This window comes from Pongo pygmaeus, chromosome 11 (genome assembly GCF_028885625.2).
Source record: "Pongo pygmaeus isolate AG05252 chromosome 11, NHGRI_mPonPyg2-v2.0_pri, whole genome shotgun sequence".
In the NCBI taxonomy this organism is placed as follows: domain Eukaryota; kingdom Metazoa; phylum Chordata; class Mammalia; order Primates; family Hominidae; genus Pongo; species Pongo pygmaeus.
The window spans coordinates 36,587,483-36,614,272 of NC_072384.2; the positions used below are offsets into that span (position 1 = coordinate 36,587,483).

The 26,790-nt window shown below is 36.4% G+C and overlaps 1 protein-coding gene across 5 annotated transcripts in view; it reads left to right on the top strand.

Annotated features, from left to right (window-relative positions):
- The window catches only part of THSD7B (thrombospondin type 1 domain containing 7B), a 906,384-nt gene that overhangs the window by 503,931 nt on the left and 375,663 nt on the right, over positions 1 to 26,790 (top strand). For all 5 annotated transcript variants that reach the window (XM_054478924.1, XM_063647426.1, XM_063647428.1 and 2 more), the window contains 2 exons: positions 3,967 to 4,096; positions 7,315 to 7,418. In XM_054478924.1, coding sequence (XP_054334899.1) covers positions 3,967 to 4,096; positions 7,315 to 7,418 — 234 coding nt within the window. The remainder of the gene's footprint in view (positions 1 to 3,966; positions 4,097 to 7,314; positions 7,419 to 26,790) is intronic.

Below are 26,790 nucleotides of genomic sequence, written 5' to 3' on the forward strand. Positions count from 1 at the left end.
TGATATGCTCAACAAGGTGGGGATTATTCATGCCTCCCTTTTTAGACCATGTAGGGTAGCTTCCTGACATTGCTATGGCATCTGTAAACTGTCGTGGAGCTGGTGGGAGTGTAGCAGTGAGGATGACCAGAGGTCACTCTTGTGGCCATCTTGGTTTTGGTGGGATTTAGCTGGCTTCTTTACTGCAGCCCATTTTATCAGTAAGGTCTTTATGACCTGTATCTTATGCTGACCTCCTATCTCAGCCTGTGATTTAGAATGCCTTAACCATCTGGGAATGCAGCCCAGTAGGTCTCAGCCTTATTTTACCCACCCCTATTCAAGATGGAGTTGCTCTGGTTCAAACGCCTCTGACAAAATAAGAAAATCATTGACTGCTCTATCTCAAGTGTACACTGCCTGCCCTTGACCTTCCCACAACACCACTTAAGTCTGTTGTGTGTAAAGGATTCTGCTATAGATTTGGCCATACTTTGAGGCATTTACATCATAAGGACAGGGGAATTCTTTAAAATTGAATGCTAAATATGTGCATTGTAAAGTTCAAGGAAATATACGTGCACACACATACACACACAAACACACACAGAGAGAGAGACTCTTAACAGATAGTTCACACATCTCTGGTATTGTTTCCCTAGCTTAAGATCCTCCCTTAACTCTCTCTCTTCAAAGACATGTACATTTTTCTTCATTTATGCAGTGTGGATCAGTTTCTCCTCTGGAAAATCTTACTTTGATACTAAATGTTGATTTTCACTAGAGGATCCATCCTTTTGAAAGTCCATCTGAATATCTGTAGGGCATGAAAATCAATGCAACTATTCTTCTCAAACTTTAGATTATTTTACCTGCAGTCACACCATAAAGGCAGACTACCTCTGTGTGCGAGTGTGTATCATATGTGTATGGTGTGTGTGTGTGTGTGCATGTGCATGTTCAGTGTAAAGGGAGAATTATTGATCCTTGCTGTATATGTAGTCTCCCTTAGGGTTTCTCCCTCCATGTGAGGTGAGGGCATCCCTTTCGTTTTTTTCTATTATTTTCAATCTTTATTTGCAGACGCCTAAGATAATATTTGGACAAAACACACATACACACAAACCCACACTCAAGAAAACATTCTGAGGCTAAATAGTACAGTATAGGCTAAACAGAGATAATACAGTATAATTGACATTAATTGGGAGTAGGGGAAGAGACTTTTTCCTAAAGGCATAATTATTTACAGAAGATTGTTCCCACCCAAATAAAGATAGCTTTTTATATTATTATGATGCAGAGCTGTCTTGGTAACCCTCTTTTTCTTTTTAAGCATCTATTTCTAAACTCCTCACAGAACCTTAACTACATTTAAAAGGGGGCCAATTACAGCATTTACTCTTTCAAATAGCAGCATCTCTCCTTTGACTTTATTGGCATGTTCTGCCAGGAAAGAAGTAGCCCACTCAAATGGGGCAACTGAGGAAGATTTAATGAAGGGACTATTTACAAAGGATGAGAAGTGTTAGGGTAGACTAACAGGGTATGATGGTTTAGGACCTGGGCTAGTGAAAGTTAAGAGCCATAAAGTTGATGGAGGGAGAAACATTTAGTGGAATGAAAGAAAAGTATTTAATAGCTATAGGCAAATTCCACTCCATAGGAACTGTGGCTTTTGTTAGAGGTAGGGAGACAATGTGAGGCAACACAGAGGATGGAATCTGGTGGAATAAATAACCTGATGTCTCTATTCCTCCTCTTGCCCTTTTTTTCTTTTCTTTTGTGTGTCCCATCCCCCCATTGGCAAAACCCAAACAGAAGCCAATAAGCCAGAGGGCTACCAATGCAGCCCATCTCTGGGTATAAAGCAGGTTGAAGAAGAACAAAGAGGGAATCTAGGGGGAACAGATGGAAAAGATCCTATACATCTCCTTAACTTCTAGTTCAAGGTCATAAGATGTGCAAAGGTGTTGGTCTCTCCTCCTTCTGAGGATCTCATTAAAAATGATAGGAAAGGAATTTTAAAAGCCGTAATTCCTTCTCAAAAACAAAAGGAGAGGGCCATTAGTGGAGGAAATATCTTTATGGATGACAGAACATTAATGCGTAAGACCAAAAAGTAGAGAAATTGATGACATGACATTGGGAGCCATGACCTAATGTAGCAGGAAGGTGGGTAGTGGCAGGGAGAAGACCCCAAGAGGGCTCTGCAGAGCCTTGGTGACTGGTCTGATGGAGGACAGGAGTGAGGGGTAGGGCTTAAAAAAATATGGGTTATTAAGTAACCAGTAGAGGCATAAAAAAACATCATTATAAAAGATTGAAAGATGGTACAAAGTAAATTGTCAATTACTGCAGAAAGTCAATAGGTAATGTCTGAAGTTAATAAATCAAGAAGTAATGACATAAGCATAGTATTTATAGATTTGGAGGTAACCATAGAAAAATTAAATACAGAAGCAGTTGAAAATGTTCCCTCTGAAAAGGAAGACAGAGAGTAAGGAAGCTTTCATAGTGGCTGAGTTGCTTCTCACTGTGAGTCTTCTAGTATTAATGATTTTTTTAAATGCATATATAATTTTAATAAATTCTTATTTCATTGTGCTGGCTTTCTATAAGTTAACTTCTTGATATGGGTAGGTCCATTATTTGTACCAAACCTACCAATTTTTTCCATCTTCTCCTGTCTTTTCTCTCCATTCTTTATAACCGTCACTGTGCTTCTCCCTCTCTCCCACCTTCCCCATGTGCTCACACCCAGAGCCATGCTCACATACCTTCCTTCTGAGTGTAGTTAGTTACATGTCTGTCTTTGCAAATAAATGTCTTGCACTGTTACATCTCAGTGCCTTTCTTCAAAGTGTTTCCTTGGCCTGAAATGGCTTCATTCATATATATATATGTATATGTATATATACATATATATATATATATATGTGTATATATATATATGATTCATTCATATATATATGATTTTTTTCTATTTAGCTATCAAGGCCCTCAAAGAAGACAGAAATCAGTCTCCTTCATGAGCCCTCTTTGGTTGCCAAAGTCAAAAATGATTTCTGTTTCTTCTATATCCACCTAGCACTGTGTCACTCTCTGACACTGGTCACACTGCAAAGTCTTCTAACTAGTCGTATATATGTCTGCCCCTTTTCTTCTTGCTTAATTATAAGTTCTGTAGGTCAGAGATTTGTGTCTGCATTTACAGTGCAAATAGTCTGTCTTTCACATAGTAATTGAAATAGTTGCTAAGCACTTTAACGGTAATTGATTTTTGTTGTTGATGTTGATTCAGAAGGCATCTAAAGATTGTGAAATGAGTGCCTCAACATATTAAAGTGAACATCAGTTTTTTTTTTTTACTGATGTTCCTATTAATACTTCTACTTCTCGGCAAAACCCTGAAGTAAACAATATTTTGTTCTTTCCCAATTTTAGTGCCTCTTCTGTAAATTCCAATTATACGCATATGGTTATGAGGTTATGAGGAATAAGAAATCTAATAAACTAATATCGGTAAATAAATAGGTTACTAATATATTAATTATTATAGGTCTGTTTTGTTTGCATTATAAAAAGTAGCCTGGATGGAGAAATCCCTTACTCAAGGGACTGAGTTGCTAATAATAAAACACCAGGGATTTCAGCTGTTGTTTGGAGATCAAAGAAGGTTTCTGGGGCCCCTCCGATCATGCCATAAAACTTTTATGCCATTGGTAAGGTAGATTCTAATTAAACATATTAAGACAGTGGGAAATAATTATATTTGAAATCACCATTATTAAGTATTGTGTGTTTATTTCATAAAAGTAAGATGGAGTGTTAACTCCTGGTCTTTGCTTGTTATTTTCATTCCCAGGTTGACTTTCCACATGTGCTTACTTTATCTCACTCTCTTTCTTTTTCAATTGCTACCTGGATTTTGATCTGCATCAACATAAAAGGGCACTATGTAATTTTCTTTTTCCTTTATTTCAGGGAATGCCACAATAAAACAGTCTCGATACAGAATCATCATCCAAGAAGCAGCCAATGGAGGCCAGGAATGCCCAGATACCTTATATGAGGAGAGAGAGTGTGAAGATGTTTCCTTGTGTCCTGTATATCGGTAAGTAGTTACCTTTTAAAATTATCATTAGACCTACTATAAATTATAACCTATTTTCTTTCATATAATATATGGTCGTTTGGTGAAAAATAAGAAGAGGGGATCTGAGATTTACATATCTTCAAATACTTTAATATTCTTACCCCCTTATCTGGAACATATTTGAGAGGAGTAGAGCTATCAAAGTCTAATTAACAGGGGATAAAGGAAGCATGTTTGACTGTAAGTGAGCTGTTTGACTTATGCCACCAAGGCAATCCATTTTCAGGATCATGTTCGAAAGAGATTCAGGATGAGGTTGTTACGGTTGTTATCTGGGGGCTGGGAGAAGGAATACACACCACACACACATACACACACGTACACGCAGGAGGTAACTTACCTTCATTGTATCATTCTCATCCTAACATCTTTAATCAAGAATTAAGAACAAATTTGTACTCCCTTGTTTATTTTAATTAAAAATGTTTTTGATTCTCAATTTTTGTGATACACAATTTCAGAAACCATCCACTTAGAAAAAAACGTTTAACTTAGGGGTAAAATTTTTTATTACAAAAAGAAAATGAATAACTTTTAAACTGTATATGTTCCCTGTATATTCCCTCTTGGCAAATTGGTGATTACTGTTTATAAAAATAATACCTGAGGTTTCTTTGCTTACTCACAAACTTCCCCCCTTTTAACACCTGACAGTTTTAAATCTGATTGAAATGCTACTTTATAGTGTATTTGGATTAAATTCAACCTCTGTGGGGTTTTACCGATTTGTGAAAATAATCCATGGTCTTAAAAAATAATATAGGTTTTATCAGCACACTTAAAAATGCCTTAAGCAAAAATATCCCGTGTTTCTACTAATTATCTGAGAAACTAAACTTAAAGCTGTGAAATTCAAGGGCTAATTTATTTGGGAAAATACAAGTCATTTCCTTTTTTAAAAGGAGAAAGATATCATTGAAGAAGTCTAAATTACTATTGATTTTATCATCCTTTACTTTCATTGTTTTTATCCGATGACCAATTTTGGGAGGCTGTAAATAAACACTGGAAACATGCCCAGACTACCATTTTTTCCTCATTAACCACAGGGTCATTGTGGAAACACTGTCAATATTCATCCTTTTATACAATGTCTAAATATTGAAACTTCTGAGCCTAGCAAAAGAGCTCTCAAGGAAAGTGTCCAAATGAAAAAAATTAGCCAAATCAAATATTATTAGACATTTTTATGAACCCAGGGTTGTTATAATGAGATAAAATCAAAAAACTATTAGTGGGATCTTCCATTTCTTTGTCCACTCATTTTACTCTCCTATTGCACTTTAATTTAGCTACTTGTGTTTGAGCTAGTTTCTATCAATGACCTCCTGCCACGTTCCCCAAAAATCAGTTCTACTGTGTATGAATTGGATCATTGTGCCATTTTTCCTGATGCATAGTTCAAAATGTATCCAAGTTATCAGCATGAATCTCTGCACCTTAGTGAAACATCCTTGAATTTTGAGCAATATAGTTCCAATTTAGATTTTGCTTTCACCTTTATTGGTATGTTAGGGAGGAAGTTGTCTTAGGAAGCGAGTTAACATAGGATTTTATCATTATCTTCTGATTCTTCTTTCTGACTCCATTAAGGTGATATATTCACATGTTTACCAAATTAAAGCAGAATCAAAATGCCTATTTAATTTGTCAAGTGAATTTGAACTTCTCTCAACACATTAAGTAGATAAGACAGCATGGGTGCCTTTATCCCTATGTAGAATTGGCAATGAGATGTTGACAAGAGGCTGTGGCTGAGCATCAAAGACAGGACTGGAAACTGGCCTGTCCTGACTTATGCAGCCTGGGACAAATCATTTAACTTCTCTGAGCCTGGTTTTTGAAAGTTTAATAAAGGAATTCCAAAAATTTCTTTCCTCCATTTCAGTCTATTCACCAAGGTAAAGGAGATTGAACTCCTTGGTCTCATTTTGGTCAAGAAAGCCTATATAAACTCAATTTAAGGAAATTGAGTGAATCAATGACATTTTAGTTCAAAAGTTGGACTAAAATCCCTTACCTTTTGGCTTCTGTATCGTGGAATCATGCAGAATGTATATCTATGCATGTATAAAGTAAATTTATAACAATCTAAAATTAATAGATGATTTCTTTAAATGTAACAGGTTTCCTGTTTAGCTGTTTCCTGATTTTTTGCCCAACTCTTCAGCTATTCCCATTATGAAGGCCACTTGAATGAAGTCAATGATGTTTTGCTTCATGTTTCTCACTGCTTTTTTGAAGTAGTTAGCAGAGGTACTGGCTCATATGAAAAGGGTTAAAATGTACTAAGTGAAAGAGCAGAATCTGTAGTTGTACTTAGGGTTTGGGTTTTCTGGAATGTTCTCAAGAGACAGATTTAAGGACACAAGTCATCGTCTGCCCTGTGAGTCATAAAAATAGAGTTTTGTTGACCTGAGAAAGAAAAGCCAGTAGAAAGTGAAAAGATTTCCTTCAAGACTGTATCCTCTGAGGACGAGACATCATGGTATTTTATCAACGGCAGGTCCATTCCTCTTTCCTAAGATTAACTATCAGATAAGATAGTTCCATGGTGCCCGTTCTTTTACTCTCTAACCTATTGAGATATTTGATTTACTTCAAAAGTCCTTGGAAACACCTTATAAAAATTTGAAGCAGAGGATTAAGTGTGAAGGTTTGTACCTCAAGCTTATAAAAATTTTGAAGCAGAAGATTAATGTGAAGTTTGTACCTCAAGCTTACAGATGTTCAAATCTTGATTCTCTAATGCACCAATGGAACACATGGATTTTCTCTCTCTTTTTTTCTTTTATTGTTTTTATTTTTTTTTTGGAAACAATTTTAAGTGCATAAAGAACTAGACCCTCCAGACTGATCAGTGCCTCTAATGTTTATTATTGCCACTTTTCTATATTAACCAAAGTTTATGTATAAAATATCCAAATTCAGTTTTTTTCTCATTAGCCACAGGGCCAATTCAAAAACACTGAATTACTGCCTAAATCATGAATCTGGGGTAGAGCAGACTATTGTCATTCTAGTGCTTGCCAAGGCTTGGTTTTATGACATTCATTTCACATCCATTTTTATGGAATTACTGTCTTTACGTTTTTTTGAACTTCAAACATATCTAAGTATTTCTTCTTCATGTTGATCACAATAAAGTTTCTATCCATTGTTTTTGGTAATCACAGGTGGAAGCCACAGAAATGGAGCCCTTGCATCTTAGTGCCAGAGTCTGTCCGGCAGGGAATGATGGGCAGCAGTGAAGCCTGTGGAAAGGGGTTACAAACAAGAGGTATGATGATTTTTACATAGTTTTTTTTCTTAATACATAAGTTAACATTATGTAACTCATATGTGTTGCTTACTTTTATATTTGAATGAATCGTGATATTATTGGCTTGAATTATTCATATTTATTGATGTTAAATATAAATAGGATTTGGCATAGTTAGCATTTTATATTAGATTAACTATAACCAGTTAGTGTACCTAAGGACTAAAGCAATATAAGCAAATATCTGTTCTCGGTCATAGTATAGCCCAATGCTCATGTTCCAAATGCATGTTAGATATTACATAATATCTGTGAAGGAAGGTTATGTCAAGATTAGATTCAACTGTCTGTATACCGTAGGTTTTTTGGTGCTAGTTAAATATTTGTTGATGAATGAAAGAATAACTGAATGAATTGACTAATCTTAATGATCATAGGATATGGTTTAAATGTAATTGTCATATACATACTCATCATATATCTTACATGTCAAATGCATACAAAGGAAATATTAAAATTTCTGGAAGACATATGAATAAGCTTCTGGACCTGAGTAGAATTGCTTTTTATCATCAATGTCTAGAAGGTGTGGGAAATCTCTGAAAAGTGCTCAGAGAATCATCAGACTGCTCACTTTTCTATTTCATTCGTAATCCAGGTGCCGGTTGTAGGAAGCTTGATATGAAGTGCATTATTCTCCAAACCTGACCACTTTGTCACTAAAGGGATATATGTGGCAAAATTAGACCTTGTGGAATCAATTAAATTATACTGATTTCATAATTAGTGTTCTTTTAGAAGGCATGTTTAGAATTAAGTTTCTCTTTTTGTTACATAGGTCATACTTTGAAAATAATATCCCTGTCAAAAAATTTATAGATGAAATTTATTGGTCAGGTAGTTTGATTTAAGATTGCTATGGGGATCTACAGTGGCTTTGTGTAAATTATAATGAACCACTTTCTTAAGACATTTTACTTTTATATATCACTAAATTATTGTAATAATATGATATTGTTATTTTAAGATTTTTGCCTACTTTCTCCTGAAAAATTGTTACAGAATATCCAAATTACCAATATCTACTCCATGAATGGAGCCCTGTTAAAAAATGGCACCTTTATGTAGTGTACAGTTTAAGTAGGACCTTGAATTTGTTACTTTATGATATTACAATACTAAACAAAACCATTTAATAAATTCTGCAAGGATATTGTATGTAAATGATGTAGAATTATCACATAAAAGCAAGATACTTCATATTTTCTAGAATATGAAATCTCTTTGGATTTCAATATAAATGAATATTTTGAGCTGGGTGCCTGATAATCCTTTAGATTAGGCAATGAACTTTCTCCAAATTTGACACCAACATTAGAGCATTCCTGGTGTTTAGTTGATGGGCAAGTTGCACTTTTAGCATAGTAGGATGGGTCTTCAATTTTAGGATTATGGAAGAAAGACATTGCTACCTCTATCTTTTCTTTAAATTAAGAACCTTAAAGGAAAATACAGAACAATAAGACTAAATACATCTCCAATGAGATCAATCTCCTTTATAAAATCACTCCAAAGAACAAGGAATACAGTAAACTTAATTTCAGGTAAATTAGGAGCCATCGGTAAACTAGGTCATAATATATAAATTTGGAAAGTAAATGGAGATATGGCAAAGTATTTTGCAGAACAGGATTACACCTAAGTGTTGGCCAGGGTGAAGGTGTGGGAGCTGGAGAGAAATAAAATGATATATCCTGGACAACTCCAGGAAGAAACCACATTCTGCAGAAGGAAGTGTGCAAGGGTGTGTGTGTATGTGTATTGGGAGTTGAGGATAAAAGCTGGAGTTCTGAAAGCCTGAATAAAGAGCAGGAAAGTTCCTCCTTGTTCAAGTTCCTCACCTTTCACTCTACAGAGTCAGATTTCTACCATTTCTTTTTCTTGTGGGAGCATGGAGATGTATTCTCTGGGAAACAGAGAGGTTTTAGACTCTGGACAATAAGCAGAGGTGGGTGGAGATGCGGGGCTAGACTGAAATCAGGTGGATCAAAGGAATGTCTGAATAAGGAATTATGAGACTCTGATTTCCTCTGAACATTAAACTGCTAGGAGTTGAAGATAGAGAAATGAGAATATAAAGGGGAGAAAAATATCAAAGAAATAATACTAGAAAAATACTCATTAAGGAGCCAAAATGATTAAATAAGGCCCATATCAAGGCTTGTCATTGTGATATTTCAGACCACATGGGGTAAAGTCATGACCCTAAAGCCTTCCAGAGTAAACACCATGATCTCTCACCCAGAGTTCTTGAATAAGATTGTAGGACTTTTCAACATCAGCATTGGAAAGTGGAAGGAAATAGAACAATATCTTCTAAATGTGGAATGAGAGTATTTTCAACCAAGAAGTCCATATTAAATTATCATTCAATTATTAGGATAACATGAAATGTTTGTAGAAAACAAAATCTCCAAAAGCTTACCTTCGTAGCATCCTGTGTCCGGAAGTAAATAGAGTATATGCCTCATCAAAGATGAATAAATCAGGATGCACACTGGGTATCCTCCCCAGAAGAGAGGACATTGGCATTCCTAGGAAGAAAGATAGGGGAAATTCATGGACCACTGCTGTTCACAGGCCTCGAGCTGGTCACTAGGCTCATGTGGTGAGAGCAGGAGACCTGTAAAGTGTCAGGAGGGATGTCTTAACATAAACAATAGAAAGAATAGAGGATCTGTCAGGTTTGACCTGGACAACTGTACTGAGAAGCATTTCATAGGCATAAAAGCACTTATCCAGATTCATAGAAACGTTTGCAAATAAAAGTGAAAGAATTTCAGGAAATACAAAGTGCCGTAGATAGGAGGTATAGTTACAATATACTTTTTCAGCTTACCTATAAAGAATATATTGTCATAAAGGCAAGAGCATTAAGTTATGGATTTAAGCAAAAAATGTGATTCAACAATGTTGAGAGTTTAGTGAAGGGACTTGGGAGGTGTTGTCTTCAAAAAGACAACAGTAGAAAACACCTGTCATTAAGGAATTGGCTAATGGAGCTATATGAATATATTTTTAGAAACATGAAGTACCCATTAGAAGAAACTGTAGAACAGTAAAAAATAATTGACTCAAAGTGAGGAGTCGGATAATTATTTGTTTTATCATTATTCAAGTTTCAATGCTATGAATATGTACTACTTTGGTAAAAATATATTTTTTAACATAAACTGGCCAGGTGTGATAGCTCACGCCTGTAATCTCAGCACTTTGGAAGGCTGAGGTGAGAGGATTCCTTGAGCTCAAGAGTTTGAGACCAGCCTGGACAATATAACGAGACCCTGTCTCTACAAAAATAGAAATTTAAAAAAAAGAGCCAGACATGGTAATGCATGCCGGTCATCCCAGCTACTCAGAAGGCTGAGGTGGGAGGATTGTTTGAACCTGGGAGGCTGAGGCTACAGTGAGCTGTGATCATGCCACTGCCTTTCAGCCTGGGTGACAGAATAAGACCCTGGCTCAAACAATAATAATAATGAAATAAAGTGATCTATTCAGTGTTCTAAGGGATTATTTAAGTAAATGCATTGCAAAATGCTGAAAAAGCTAGGTCCAGGAAGGAAATTTAGATTGGGGAACGGAAGAGGAGGGACCTGCCTGTTTTACACTGTATGAAGAGGCTTCTGCTGTCAGCATTTTTTGCTGGTTTAAACAAATAGGGTCTTGTTTCTTTATGCATATTAATAGGATGGACTGTAGTTCCCAAAAATACATGTCCACATGCTAAGCATCATAACCTGCACATATGACTTTGTTTGCAAAAAGGATCTTTGTAGATGTAATTAATTTAAGGATTTAAAGCCTTTATCAATTTGGAGGAGTTTATTTTGTCTTTGAGGATTCTTTGCGTCCCAGAGGGAGTTTGAACTCAGACCATAAAGTCACGGGAAAGCCGGCTTGAGGTTACACACTCTCATGAAGGATTCTCCTCTCTTGCTATCCAATGCTATGTTTTAGAATTGCAAGTTGTCTTGCCAAAACCTTGTGCTTACAAGTTTATTTCTATCTAGTTCATCCCTAAACACTAAGGGTGAGTGTTAGTTGCCATTGCTTCTAGTGTGGGAATTTTATAAGATTCTGTGTAGCCAATTTTATATTTCTTCCTTCTGTGCGTTATGAATCCATAAAAGTAAAAACTGGGATCTCCAAGATTTGATAGAAACCCTTGGGATGAAATTTGTCTTTCTTATTTACCTTGCAGGGCCTCATACTTTCACTTTGTTTGGGGTGTTATGGATTCCTTACTTTCAGATCAGCCCATCAATATATTCAGAAAATATATATGTTGTCATATGCTTTAGTCTTTTTCATTTGAAAGGATATTTCAGGATTTGTATGCCGTTAGACTGCCAGAAACAGAAGTACCACTTGTTTTATTTCATTGTGTGTTTGTTGCTGACCTGTTTAATTGGTTCATGGTTAAGATTTCATTCGTGTAACAATTTTTCAGCCAAAAAATAAGAAAAACAAGAAGGTAGAACAGCACATAGAGTTATAGCTGCAGCTAAACATCTATACCATCTCCAGGAAGATGGGCATTTTGGGTTTCATTGTCCTAGTTGTCTCATACTTCAAGGAGACCCAAGTGTTCTTTCTGCCTAGAGTCTTGTGCTTTATCAGAATAATTTTTTAAAGGTGACTTATATTTTATGGCAAACAAAAGTATAAGAGAGAGAAACTTAAACATAATAACAAGCTTTGTAGAAACTGCCCTTAAAATGCTAAAACCTTAGGACTAAAAAAGGAGAGACAGAAAAGCTGAGGTGCTGTTGTTTCTATAAGTGGAGTGTATTTCACTAGGGACTGATTTTTTGTTTTGCTATCCACAGTAACTATTTTAAAGCTGACTTAATGGACTTTCTAGTATTTTTCTTTTGCACAGAACTTTCTTGTCATTTATCAGCCCGTGAGTATACTCTGTCAGCGACAGACTTGACATTATGGCACTGTAATGGATACAGAGGAGGTACAGGAGATCGAAATCATCTTGTCTATGATATCATTGACTTTCTTGAACTATCTGTAGTCTTTTTTGGTTTATTTTCACTGAACAGTGTTTAGGTGGAACAAAAGAGGCAGATCTCTAAACTCTGTCAAATCTTCTTTTTCTTCTTTAATTAGTTTTTGTCACGGTTTTCTTACACAATAGTTTTAATGGATTCTGTATGTTTTTCTTTGCATTCAAGGAACCCCTTTAAAGTAAAGATGTTTTTCTGGAAAAAAACATGAGCAAAATAATTCCCTTTCAAATTTAATTGTGGATTACCTTTAGTTTTCTTTCTTTCTTTATTTATTTTATTGGATGATAATGTGACTTTATTTTTTAATTTATTATTTATTATTATTATTATTATACTTAAAGTTTCAGGGTACATGTGCACAACATGCAGGTTTGTTACATATGTATACATGTGCCATGTTGGTGTGCTGCACCCATTAACTCATCATTTAGCATTAGGTATATCACCCAATGCTATCCCTCCACCCTCCCTCCACCACACAGCAGTCCCCGGTGTGTGATTTTACCCTTCCTGTGTCCACGTGTTCTCATTGTCCAATTCCCACCTATGAGTGAAAACATGCAGTGTTTGGTTTTTTGTCCTTGCAATAGTTTGCTGAGAATGATGGTTTCCAGCTTCATCCATGTCCCAACAAAGGACATGAATTCATCATTTTTTGTGGCTGCATAGTATTCCATGGTGTATATGTGCCACATTTTCTTAATCCAGTCTATCATTGATGGACATTTGGGTTGGTTCCAAGTCTTTGCTATTGTGAATAGTGCCACAATAAACATACGTGTGCATGTGTCTTTATAGCAGCATGATTTATAATCTTTTGGATATATACCCAGTAATGGGATGGCTGGGTCAAATGGTATTTCTAGTTCTAGATCCCTCAGGAATCGCCACACTGACTTCCACAAGGGTTGGACTAGTTTACAGTCCCACCAACAGTGTAAAAGCATTCCTATTTCTTCACATCCTCTCCAGTACCTGTTGTTTCCTGACTTTTTAATGTTTGCCATTATAACTGGTGTGAGATGGTATCTCATTGTGGTTTTGATTTGCATTTCTCTGATGGCCAGTGATGATGAGCATTTTTTCATGTGTCTGTTGGCTGCATAAATGTCTTCTTTTGAGAAGTATCTGTTCATATCCTTTGCCCACTTGTTGATGGGGTTGTTTGTTTTTTTCTTGTAAATTTGTTTGAGTTCATTGTAGATTCTGGATATTACCCCTTTGTCAGATGAGTAGGTTGCAAAAATTTTCTCCCATTCGGTAGGTTGCCTGTTCACTCTGATGGTGGTTTCTTTTGCTGTACAGAAGCTCTTGAGTTTAATTAGATCCCATTTGTCAATTTTGGCTTTTGTTGCCATTGCTTTTGGTGTTTTAGACATGAAGTCCTTGCCCATGCCTATGTCCTGAATGGTATTGCCTAGGTTTTCTTCTAGGGTTTTTATGGTTTTACGTCTAACATGTAAGTCTTTAATCCATCTTGAATTAATTTATGTATAAAGTGTGAGGAAGGGATCCAGTTTCAGCTTTCTACATATGGCTAGCCAGTTTTCCCAGCACCATTTATTAAATAGGGAATCCTTTCCCCATTTCTTGTTTTTGTCAGGTTTGTCAAAGATCAGATAGTTGTAGATGTGTGGTATTATTTCTGAGGGCTCTGTTCTGTTCCATTGGTCTATATCTCTGTTTTGGTACCAGTGCCACGCTGTTTTGGTTACTGTAGCCTTGTGGTATAGTTTGAAGTCAGGTAGCATGATGCCTCCAGCTTTGTTCTTTTGGCTTAGGATTGACTTGGCAATGCGGGCTCTTTTTTGGTTCCATATGAACTTCAAAGTAGTTTTTTCCAATTCTGTGAAGAAAGTCATTTGTTTCGTGATGGGGATGGCATTGAATCTATAAATTACCTTGGGCAGTGTGGCCATTTTCACAATATTGATTCTTCCTACCCATGAGCATGGAATGTTCTTCCATCTGTTTGTATCCTCTTTTATTTCATTGAGCAGTGGTTTGTAGTTCTCCTTGAAAGGTCCTTCGCATCCCTTGTAAGTTGGATTCCTAAGTATTTTATTCTCTTTGAAGCAATTGTGAATGGGAATTCACTCATGATTTGGCTCTCTGTTTGTCTGTTATTGGTGTATAAGAATGCTTGTGATTTTTGCACGTTGATTTTGTATCCTGAGACTTTGCTGAAGTTGCTTATCAGCTTAAGGAGATTTTGGGCTGAGACGATGAGGTTTTCTAGATATACAATCATGTCATCTGCAAACAGGGACAATTTGACTTCCTCTTTTCCTAATTGAATGCCCTTTATTTCCTTCTCCTGCCTAATTGCCCTGGCCAGAACTTCCAACACTATGTTGTATAGGAGTGGTGAGAGAGGGCATTCCTATCTTGTGCCAGTTTTCAAAGGGAATGCTTCCAGTTTTTGCCCATTCAGTATGATATTGGCTGTGGGTTTGTCATAGATTAGCTTTTATTATTTTGAGATACGTCCCATCAATACCTAATTTATTGAGAGTTTTTAGCATGAAGGGCTGTTGAATTTTGTCAAAGACCTTTTCTGCATCTATTCGGATAATCATGTGGTTTTTGCCTTTGGTTCTGTTTATATGCTGGATTATGTTTATTGATTTGCGTATATTGAACCAGCTTTGCATCCCAGGGATGAAGTCCACTTGAGCATGGTGGATAAGCTTTTTGATGTGTTGCTGGATTCGGTTTGCCAGTATTTTATTGAGGGTTTTTGCATCGATGTTCATCAGGGATATTGGTCTAAAATTCTCTTTTTTTGTTGTGTCTCTGCCCGGCTTTGGTGTCAGGATGATACTGGCCTCATAAAATGAGTTAGGGAGGATTCCCTCTTTTTCTATTGATCGGAATAGTTTCAGAAGGAATGGTACCAGCTCCTCCTTGTACCTCTGGTAGAATTCGGCTGTGAATCCATCTGGTCCTGGACTCTTTTTGGTTGGTAAGCTATTAATTATTGCCTCAATTTCAGAGCCTGTTATTGATCTATTCAGAGATTCCACTTCTTCCAGGTTTAGTCTTGGGAGAGTGTATGTGTCGAGGAATTTATCCATTTCTTCTAGATTTTCTAGTTTATTTGCATAGAAGTGTTTATAGTATTCTCTGATGGTAGTTTGTATTTCTGTGGGATCGGTGGTGATATCCCCTTTGTTATTTTTTATTGCGTGTATTTGATTCTTCTCTCTTTTCTGCTTTATTAGCCTTGCTAGAAGTCTATCAGTTTTGTTGGTCTTTTCAAAAAAGCAGCTCCTGGATTCATTGATTTTTTTGAAAGGTTTTTTGTGTCTCTATTTCCTTCAGTTCTGCTCTAATCTTAGTTTTTCTTGCCTTCTGCTAGCTTTTGAATGTGTTTGCTCTTGCTTCTGTAGTTCTTTTAATTGTGATGTTAGGGTGTCAATTTTAGATCTTTCCTGCTTTCTCTTTTGGGTATTTAGTGCTGTAAATTTCCCTCTACACACTGCTTTGAATGTGTCCCAGAGATTCTGGTATGTTGTGTCTTTGTTCTTGTTGGTTTCAAAGAACATCTTGATTTCTGCCTTCATTTTGTTATGTACCCAGTAGTCATTCAGGAGCAGATTGTTCAGTTTCCATGTAGTTAAGTGGTTTTGAGTGAGTTTCTTAATCCTGAGTTCTACTTTGATTGCACTGTGGTCTGAGAGACAGTTTGTTATAATTTCTGTTCTTTTACATTTGCTGAGGAGTGCTTTACTTCCAACTATGTGGTCAATTTTGGAATAGGTGTAGTGTGGTGTTGAAAAGAATGTATATTCTGTTGATTTGGAGTGGAGAGTTCTGTAGATGTCTATTAGGTCCGCTTGGTGCAGAGCTGAGTTCAATTCCTGGATATCCTTGTTAACTTTCTGTCTCATTGATCTGTCTAATGTTGACAGTGTGGTGTTAAAATCTCCCATTATTATTGTGTGGGAGTCTAAGTCTCTTTGTAGGTCACTAAGGACTTGCTTTATGAATCTGGATGCTCCTGTATTGGATGCATATATATTTAGGATAGTTAGTTCTTGTTGAATTGATTCCTTTACCATTATGTAATGTCCTTCTTTGTCTCTTTTGATTTTTGTTGGTTTAAGGTCTGTTTTATCCGAGACTAGGATTGCAACCCCTGCCTTTTTTTGTTTTCCATTTCTTGGTAGATCTTCCTCCATCTGTTTATTTTGAGCCTATGTGTGTCTCTGCATGTGAGATGGGTTTCCTGAATACAGCACATTGATGGGTCTTGACTCTTTATCCAATTTGCCAGTCTGTGTCTTTTAATTGGAGCATTTAGCCCATTAATATTTAAGGTTAGTATTGTTATGTGTGAATTTGATCCTGTCATTATGATGTTATCTGGTTATTTTGCTCGTTAGTTGATGCAGTTTCTTCCTAGCCTTGATGGTCTTTACAATTTGGCATGTTTTTGCAGTGGCTGATACCAGTTGTTCCTTTCCATGTTTAGTGCTTCCTTCAGGAGTCTTTTTTTTTTTTTTTTTTTTTTTAAGAAAAGATGGAATTAGAAATCGGAAGAAGTTAAATAATGGAGATCTAAAGTCTTAATTATACAGCAATAATACCTGGTATTTAAAAATGAAAATTCACAAGAAACATATATTTGTATTTACCATTTTTGCCTGATATGCTTTATTTAATGCAACATTTCATAATCTAGTGTTTCACTAAGGCTTGTAATATGTGATCAAATCATTAAGAATTGATTTATGGCTGGGCGCAGTGGCTCACACCTGTAATCCCAGCACTTTGGGAGGCTGAGGTGGGCGGATCACCTGAGGTCAGGGGTTCGAGACCAGCCTGACCAACATGGTGAAACCCCATCTGTACTAAAAATACAAAAATTAGCCGGGCGTGGTTGTGGGTGCCTGTAATCCCAACTGCTCGGGAGGCTGAGGCAGAAGAATCACTTGAACCTGGGAGGTAGAAGTTGCAGTGAGCCGAGATCTTGCCATTGCACACCAGCCTGGTGAGACAGACTTTGTCAAAAAAAAAAAAAAAATTGATTTATATGATTTTCCAACATTATATATTACATAAAGTATATATTTATATAAAACAAAGGCAAGTTGATTGCATGAGTTGGATTCAGAGAAAACTATTTGTATTGTAGATCTGAGTAGTCTAATTTTCTGATTGAAAGTGTTCTCTTCAGCTATGTTATCTTCATGGAGAGAAGGTTAAAGATATTACCCACCATCACCTCATCATCCAACTTTTGTCTGGAAAACACATAGAAATATAGCAAAAACACACACTCTAAAATAAAGATGTCGTTATAGTCTATCACATGTCAAGACAGCCAATCAGCTCGTTGTGTTCTTCTTTCTGATGCCGGGTATCCTTGTATTTTAGGAGACAAAGGATACCTCTGGAACATTGGACTTTCATTCTCCGAATGGAAGACACCATAGTCACTTAACCTTCGAGCTGCAGTTTTATTTTCTGCGATAGCCATCTACCTACATCACAAGCAAAAAGTCATTTCAGTTCATTCATAAAGCAAAGCACATATATAGGTTTGAACTATGACTGAACAATAGCAAAAAAACAGAGATAGTCACAGCCATTTTTATTTTGGGTATGGGAGCGGGAGGAGGAGAAATGTTTTCTGAGAAAGAAAGTAGAGTAGTTTCTTCTGTTTACTTCAAGGTTTGGACAAAAATTAGCAACCTTATCCACGAGCTGTGGGCATTTCCAGTAGGGGATGCAGAGCAACTGTAGCGTAACCCAGGTGCCCCTTCCACAAATGTAACTGTATTCTAAGAGGGCAAAGCCATTTGGCAGTGTTTTCTCATGGACTTGAAGAAGAGAGGACATGAACTCTCTGTCCAAATCAACATATCAAGGTTGCCGATATAGGCAACAGGCAAATACTTATTTAACCACTATTTTTAATAACTTTTGTGAGATAGTTTTTAATAACTGTGTTCATAGCATAGAAACAAATGATTATACCCCAATATTTTTGTATTATTGATTATTCTTGGGGAGAATTCGTCCATGAACAACAGAGTAAAATATTGGAGGACATAATATTCTTTATTGATTTATCTAATTAATTATCACCTGATACCAAATGATTGATTATAAATATTTTAAGGAACTTAAAAAAATCTCTCCTAAATAATATGATTTTTAAGTGGTAAAAAGAAAGGAAGATCAGGTTAAAATGTAGAAATTAGACAGTGTAGGGCAACTTTCTAAATTAAAATATCTTCAGATTATAACAAAAGGATGGGTTTTATAACACCAGAGGCATTGGTTTTGAGAGTAAAGTGTTAGATTCAGAGCAAAGATTGCATTTTAATCTTCGTGAATAATGATTCTGCGACGTATTTTTCATTTTCTTTGCATGTTTTAGGGCAGGGTTATATTTTGTGACTTTTATGGTTGCTTCAGGTAGAATGTGAACACTTTTTTAAATTGGTGATAAGTTAAAAATAAATATTAAAAGAGATGGGCAACCTAAGGCAGTGATGCTTTAGTAACACAGTATGAACTAACTGCAGATTCAGAGATGCTGTCTTGTGCCAGCCTCCCATTTTTAACATAATAAGCTATGATACAAAGAACAGAGTAACCGTTTCTTCTACCTCCACCTCACCCACATCCCAGTAGATATTTCATTGATAAAATGGATGTTAGATATGAAGATGGGTGGGTGGGGGGTAATTTTTTTTAAATTGGTGAATGCAGTCATTTGTAAAACTGGTAGTAAGAAATTTCTCTTCTAGCTACATGGTTCTCAGTCACAGAACTATCTTCCCTTCAGGAATGCTAATATGAATTTCAAAGTCTACTGCAAACTGTGTAAATGTAATAAGATTATATGTCTCTTGTTCATGACTAAAATTCTATCTCTTCAAATAGACGTGAATTCCTTGGCTTCCCTTAACACTTAGATTGCTAAGGTCAGGGTATTCACGTATCTTTATGTCAGGTGCCATCTCAGGATTGCATCAGAAACATGTAATGTTTGTACGTTTTTTGTTTTCATTTCTAAAGAGAACAGAAGGACTAACACTCTTTCCAGGCAGCAGTGAAAGAACAAGGAGACCGCCCTTGCTCTAGAGGCTCTAAAAACTAACAGAGGAGAGTCAAAACTCAGCCTCACCACTACTTGGAATGCAAACAAATACAAAAGTTGTGAAACAATGCTTCTTTATGCCAACTATGTTATGAAAAATGTACATGGTGAGAAAACCAAAATAAAAAACAAATCACTCTTTTAGCTGAGGTGTATGGGGAGTGAGAATTTAAAACCTACTAGAGTCTATTAAACTTAGCAAGTACATAAAGTAATCTGCCACTTAGCAGGATATGAGAAGTAGGAACTGAAAATGGGAAAGCTGGGGGTTTTTGAAGACTTTGTAATTATGCCAGGAAGGGTTTTGAAAGCCTCTACCAGAAGAATGACTTTAGGAATGGATTAGAAGGAGTCTACATAAAAGGCATTTTGGGAAATAAAACAATGGGACTTAACAGCTAACTTTATGTACAGAGCACAGGATAGTGATGAGTTGAAATTTCATACTCAATGGGGTTTTAGGCCAATGAGAATAGGATAATATTGACATTAAAAAGTTCACATCAATAACTGACATAAAAATGCACACACACAGAGCGCACATACGCAGTGAGAGAGGGCTTAAACATGCAAGAATAAGTATTTCTAGAAACATTACATATATATATATTAGAATCATTTGTTTAAAGTTTGAAATTGATGCCATTTTCTTTTGAAAGCACAGAGGGCATGTAAAGGCCTAAGACCTAGAGGCAAACTGGTGTGATGAAAAGGATGCTCCTTCACTTTGAAATGTGAGGGACATGACTCTAATCATAGTTGTTCCACTCACTACTTGAGTGAACTTGGTTGAACCACTTAACCTCTCAATATTCTTATCTATGAAGTGGATAATAATTCCATTTTTTTTGATACTTTTACCAGTGCTTATAGTTGCTCAGGAAATATTAATCTATTTTTCTTTTTCAAACCTCGGAAGACAGCAATCCTTAGAAGGCAGGGAAAATGGAAGTATTACAAGACATGTTTTTTTAAAGCAAGTGAGTGGAAATTAGTGGAGAGATTCATTGTTGTATGAATAAAAGGGTGAAGAGGGGGAGTTTTTGTGACCAAATGATCTTCCTCTTAGAAATCCTCAATTAAAAAAAAAAAAGAAAAAAGAAATCCTCAGTAGAGTTAGTATATTAAAGCCTCTTAGATTGCAGCCATAAAGAAGTGTATTACAGTTTTTTTCTTTTAAGTAACATAGTTTTCTCAAACTAATTTGCCTGTAGACTGTTTATCTTGAAATACCACCTAAGATCTTTATGCTATTTAAAAACATGGGTATGGTATCACAAAAATCACATAGAGGCAATTTTTAAAAAATATGTGTGTGATATTGTCAAATGTTTGTAAAATAATTGTGTAAACAAAGACAGAAGAATGATTTGGCAATTGAGTAGATGTAGCTGAATATATAGACTCTAGTCTCAGCAAAGTAATTGTAGATTTTTTTAAATAATAATTTTGGGACTAAGGGCTAACAGCAAACAGATATTGAATAGATGGCTTTATAAAATCTTTGCCAAAGAAAACCAAGAAATAAGTAGCTTTAAAACTCAGGGTTCAAAGAGTGATGATAGGACCACCCTGTACAAGTATGAAGAAAAAAGAGAAAAAAAAGAGTGGGGTAAATATACTGAAGGTGTTCGAAAGGGAGGAAATACTTGAGCAAGCATGATTTTTGGGTGAGGGGATATGACTGAATGCGTAAGTGAGTTCAGGATTTGGAAAAGAAGATCCTTTTTTCTTTCTTCTAAACTCCAAGGGAAACTCAGAACCAAGGTATAAGGGCAATGTGGAAGAAACATAAAAGACCTCTTTATAAAATGGTTCAATGTACGTAGGAACCTCTCTCCCAGTAGTTACGCATGATCTTCTCACTTTAAATCCAGTAATTAATTTTCAGCCCCAAAGAGTTTTCTTTTCTTTTTTGTTTTTTGGATGGAGTCTCGCTCTGTTGTCCAGGCTGTAGAGCCTTCAATCTACACCTGAGTTCAAGGGATTCTCCTGCCTCAGCCTCCTCAGTAGCTGGGACTACAAGGCGTGTGCCCGGCTTGTATTACTGGGACTACAAGGCAGTACGCCTGGCTAATTTTTTGTATTTTTAGTAGAGAAAGGGTTTCACCGTATTAGCCAGGATGGTCTCGATCTCCTGACCTCATGATCCGCCTGCCTGGGCCTCCCAAAGTGCTGGGATTACAGGCGTGAGACACAGCGCCCAGCCCAAAGAGTTTTCTTTCTGAGAGTCCGTAACTCTACTCATGTTTTGCAGTTTTCTCCTGGTGCTTACTCTGTCTCTCTACTGCTCAGATCCCAAGTCACTGAGCCCCGCTTCTCTTTCTCCACTGAAACCTTACATGGCATCATTCTTCGAGCTTCTCCTTTTGTGATTTCCATCTTTAATGTCTCCCCAGATCATCCCAGTTCTGCCCAGGATTTAAGCTCTTTAGATACTCCCTAGGTCTTTATTTCAAGGGAAGTCTCCCTGTCAGCACCAGGCTTAGAATTTTCCCCTGCTGAACACCAATCACCTTAGAGACAATATAATGATCATTCAAATTCATTGTTTCTAAAAGTGAACCTATTTTCTCCATCTGAGTTTTCAATCTTAAGGAGTTGCATCTCCACTGATACATTAACAGAGAGAATCAGGCTTGGAATCCCATCCGTTCCATCTTCATGAGGACTCTCCAGCCTATTCCCTTTTGCTAGACCACTGTTGATATCCACCTGAGAATTGTGGTAACATCCCACTGCTCCAGGCGCATTTCTTACAAATCCATCACACTTATGAAGCCAAGGTCATCTGTGTAGAGTAACTCACCTGATTATCTCAATCAACTGCCCAATAATTTTCAGTTTCTGTCCTTTTCTATTCAAAGTCCTTATTACCATGCATACTTTTATGTCTCTAACTGCTTTCTCTCATATCCCTAATCCACTAGCCATTGACCAGATATTACCCATAATCTACAAACACTCATCAACTCTTGGCTTCTCCTTTAACCTGGAAATCTTACCTTTCTTAACTTGTTGGGATCCTATGTCCTGTCCTAGTCCCACCTCACGTATCTCTTTCTCCAAATAATTCCATTCTCCCAGTTGTAATTAAGCAATTCTCAGTATACACTCCCTTCTTACTTATACTTTATGTTTAGGAATTATACCTTAAAGGTTTTCTTATTGGATTTTTCAGCTCCCGAAATGCAGAAAATGTACCTTATTCGTCTTTATATCCCCAATGCCCCAAATAGTCATATATTACACATATAAAAGTTACTTCATAAATGTTTGCTCAATAAATATTAATCCATGTGCCCGTTAGTGGAGGTTCAGAGCTTTGGCAAAAATACGATGAACAAAAATACATGTAATGAAAGCATGATTTTATTCTGGAAAGTCAAATGCTGAAATTATAACACATTAAAATTACTATGACGAAACACTTTTTCTGTGCTTAAATCGAGTAATGGAAAGGGGAACTGTGCTTATGAGAGTTTAATCTCCTAGAGAGTAGAGGCTCTATCAGCTTTACTGTATAGTGTGCATATTTTACAAATTCCTTCAAAAGTGTATTTCTAGTGAAATAAGAATGAGATGATGAGAAAATGCCATACAACCCAATTCTCTGATGCCAGGATTATGAATCAAATTTATATAATTTCTCAGGTGCCACTCTATGAATTTACATGAGACTGAGAGGATTTTGTCCCTTAACTGTAGCAGAGTGGGCCAAAAATGTGGCTTCTCTTTCTGTTTCTTTAGAGTAGTGCTTTTCAGTCGGGGTGAATTTTTCCCTCAAGGGACATTTGCAACATCTGAAGACATTTTCAGTGGTCACAACTGGGGGAGCAGAGGCTGTTACTGGCATAGTTCTGGCATAGCAATAGTGCTGAGATTCAGAAATGCTGCTTCTAGAACCAGAAGGGGAGTGTTGGCTTCACTTCTCATGATTACACAGATCTAATTTGAAAATATTTGTTCATTTTTAGGACTACTCAAAATGCTTCCCATACAAATAATATTTCTTACAACTTGTGCTTATTGTTAATAACATAAGCTAATTGGTTTAACTGTGTGTATAGATAGAAATTAATTACAAATGCATTTTAATCTGGAGTAGTGCTAAACACTTTTTTAGAGAATCATTTGTTTCAACATATGGGTCCAAGGCACTTCAGAATTTACAATTGGCTGGTGGATGGTGATATGACAGTTGCAAAACTGCAAACTCACAATTCAGTTCTGAAACACTTGTGTAGACTGAAAATTTGAGTACTGTGTCATCTTATTAGCAACTGCCCTTGGAAGCCTAGGTTTTGGAATGACATGTATGGCATAATTATATTTCACAAAAAGAGCTGTTTATTATGCTTTAGAACCTGTTAAGTGTAGTTTGTATTTGGTATTATTATAACAATCCAATCTACTGTTAACATAGTTGGTCTCTAATAAGTACTTTTTCTTCCTTACATTACCAGAAAAATAATTTTGTCTCCATGGTTGTTGTTTTCTACCATATTAGATTATTTATTCCCTGATGGTAACTACCTGTATTTGTTGGGCTTAAAGGATCCTCACCCTTTCTTTAACTCCCAACTGCAATTTTAGCATGCCAGCTATCTTCAATCACTCTAGAACACTTCTTCCTCATAACCCTGCTCTGTGTTGGCCATCCCATGTATATCATAACTTCCTCATTAGTTATTTCATCTTATGGGTTAAATTTGTACTTTAATACTCCCTATCTTTACCAGTTACCCAGTCTTCTTTAGTTTATGGAACTATGAATCAAATTGCGTGCCCTCTCCTTGCCATGGGATAGGTGGCATGATTTCCCAGCCATTGCTTAAGGCACTAGTTTTCTGGATTTTTAATATTAAATTGAGTGGGCCCAGGTGGTGCTTTTCATCAAAACTTGCAGTTAAGAACTGACTTAGTTTTGTTTTTTGACAGATAGTCTTTTTTTTTTTTTTCTTTTGAGACATGGTCTGTATCATCCAGGCTGGAGTGCAGAGGCACAATCATGGCTTACTGCAGCCTCAACCTCCTAGGCTCAAGGGATTCCTTCACCTCAGCCTCCCAAGTAGCTGGGATGACAGGTGCGTGCCACCACTACCAATTAATTTTTGTATTTTGGGTAGAGATGGGTTTTGCCATGTTGCCCAGGATGGTCTAAAACTCCTGAGCTCAAGCGATTTATCTGCCTTGGCCTCCCGAAGTGCTGAGATTACATGGGTGACCCACCATGCTGGGCCATAGATAATTTATTCTCCTATTCTGTGAAATACCTCATACCTTTTCTTTTTTCTTTTCTCGCTCTGTCTATTTCTATCTCTGTCTTTCTATTTCTGCCTTTTTTGCTAAGTTAACCAGAATTGGTTCTCTTAATTGCAATTTTAAAACTTTAACTGATGTACCTCAATATTCCCAACTTGTTATTCCAATATCCTGTATTGAACAGAATGGCATCATTGAAAAATTACTCTGGAATTTTCCCAATTTTTAACCAATTATATATTTTATTAGACACAAGATCTTACAGGTTTTACCCAAAATCTGTTCTCTTCTCTCCCTTCTTACTGCTGCCAATTTAGTTTAATACTTCATCATGTCACCTGGACTATTAATCTCTAAATCCATGTCAATATTTCTAAATGATTATTCCAACATTACTATCTCATTACGTAACTATGTCTTTAATATTTTATACTGCCTTGAGTACTTCTAAAACATGAAATATAGGGCTATTTATAATCTGGCCCCTGTATTTTATTTTGTAACTCACTTGGCCCTAACCCTCCAATACCTAATTCACCTTTACACTTTCTCCAAAAGGTCTGTCTTCCCTCTGCATTGACTAAAGTCTTCACAGGGCTTTCAATAAACAGTTCTCTGCTCCCATGTCATCTTTCTTTCATTCTTTTTAAGTGCTAACTTGTAATCATTGGTTAACTCGTCTGTCTCTTTCCTATTAAATACCTGTGAGCAGCAATCGTGTTTCATTCATCTTTGTACACTCTACAGGGTAGTCCTGCCTTAGCTGTGGTTTTGTTTTCGACAATTTCAGTTTCCTATGGTATGGTACAGTAAGATATTTTGGAAGAGAGGGGGCTGGGTGCAGTGGCTCACACCTGTAATCCCAGCACTTTGGGAGGCCGAGGCAGGTGGATCACCTGAGGTCAAGAGTTCGAGACCAGCCTGGCCAACATGGTGAAACCCCGTCTCTAATAAAAATACAAAAATTAGCTGGACGTGGTGGTGAGTGCCTGTAATCCCAACTATTTCAGAGGCTGAGGCAGAAGAATCACTTGAACCCAGGAGGCAGAGGTTGCAGTAAGCTGAAATTATGCCACTGCACTCCAGCCTGGGTGACAAAGAGTGAAACTCCATCTCAAAAAAAAAGAAAGAAAGGGAGAGAGACCACATTCATATAATTTTATTATAGTATATTATTAAAATTATCCTATTTTATTGTTACTTGTTAATTTCTTACGGTGCTTAATCTATAAATTAGACTTTATCATAGGTATGTATGCATAGGAAGAAACATAGTGTTTATAGGAGTGGGTACTTTCCACAATTTCAGGCATTCACTAGAGGTCTTGGAACGTATATGCCATGGGTAAGAGGAGACTGCTATGCATAGTGTCTGGCACATTTTAGGCACTCAGAAAATATTAGGAAAATCAATGCCTTGATGCTTATCTTTTCTTGTATTCACAGAATTTTAACTAATACTAACTTTTAAAAATTTTTTCATTATGAAACATTTCAAATATATAACTCAAACATGTACCTATCCATGTACCAGTATTTAATACTAACATACTACTTTCGTGTTTCCTTTTTTCTCCCTCCTCGCCCCCTGTATCTCTGCTGACATTTGTTTACTTGTCTCAAATATAATTTCCTAGTTGAGTTTACAATTGGCTCAATTTTCTTCACATTTTCTCACTGGAGTTATTACAGAACAACAACAAGGCCTGTTCCAATTAGAACACTAGCACAACCAGCAATATCATAATAAATGTTAAAGAAAAAACTTGTCAATTGAATGAATATTTAGTTTTCCACTTTACCTCGTAATAGAGTGATGTATGCTTAGTCTCTTCCTCTAAAATATATCTGTTACACAAATGCATATATGTTTTTTCTTTGCTTCTGTTCTGTTTATATGATTTCCATGGCAATTTTGAACTTT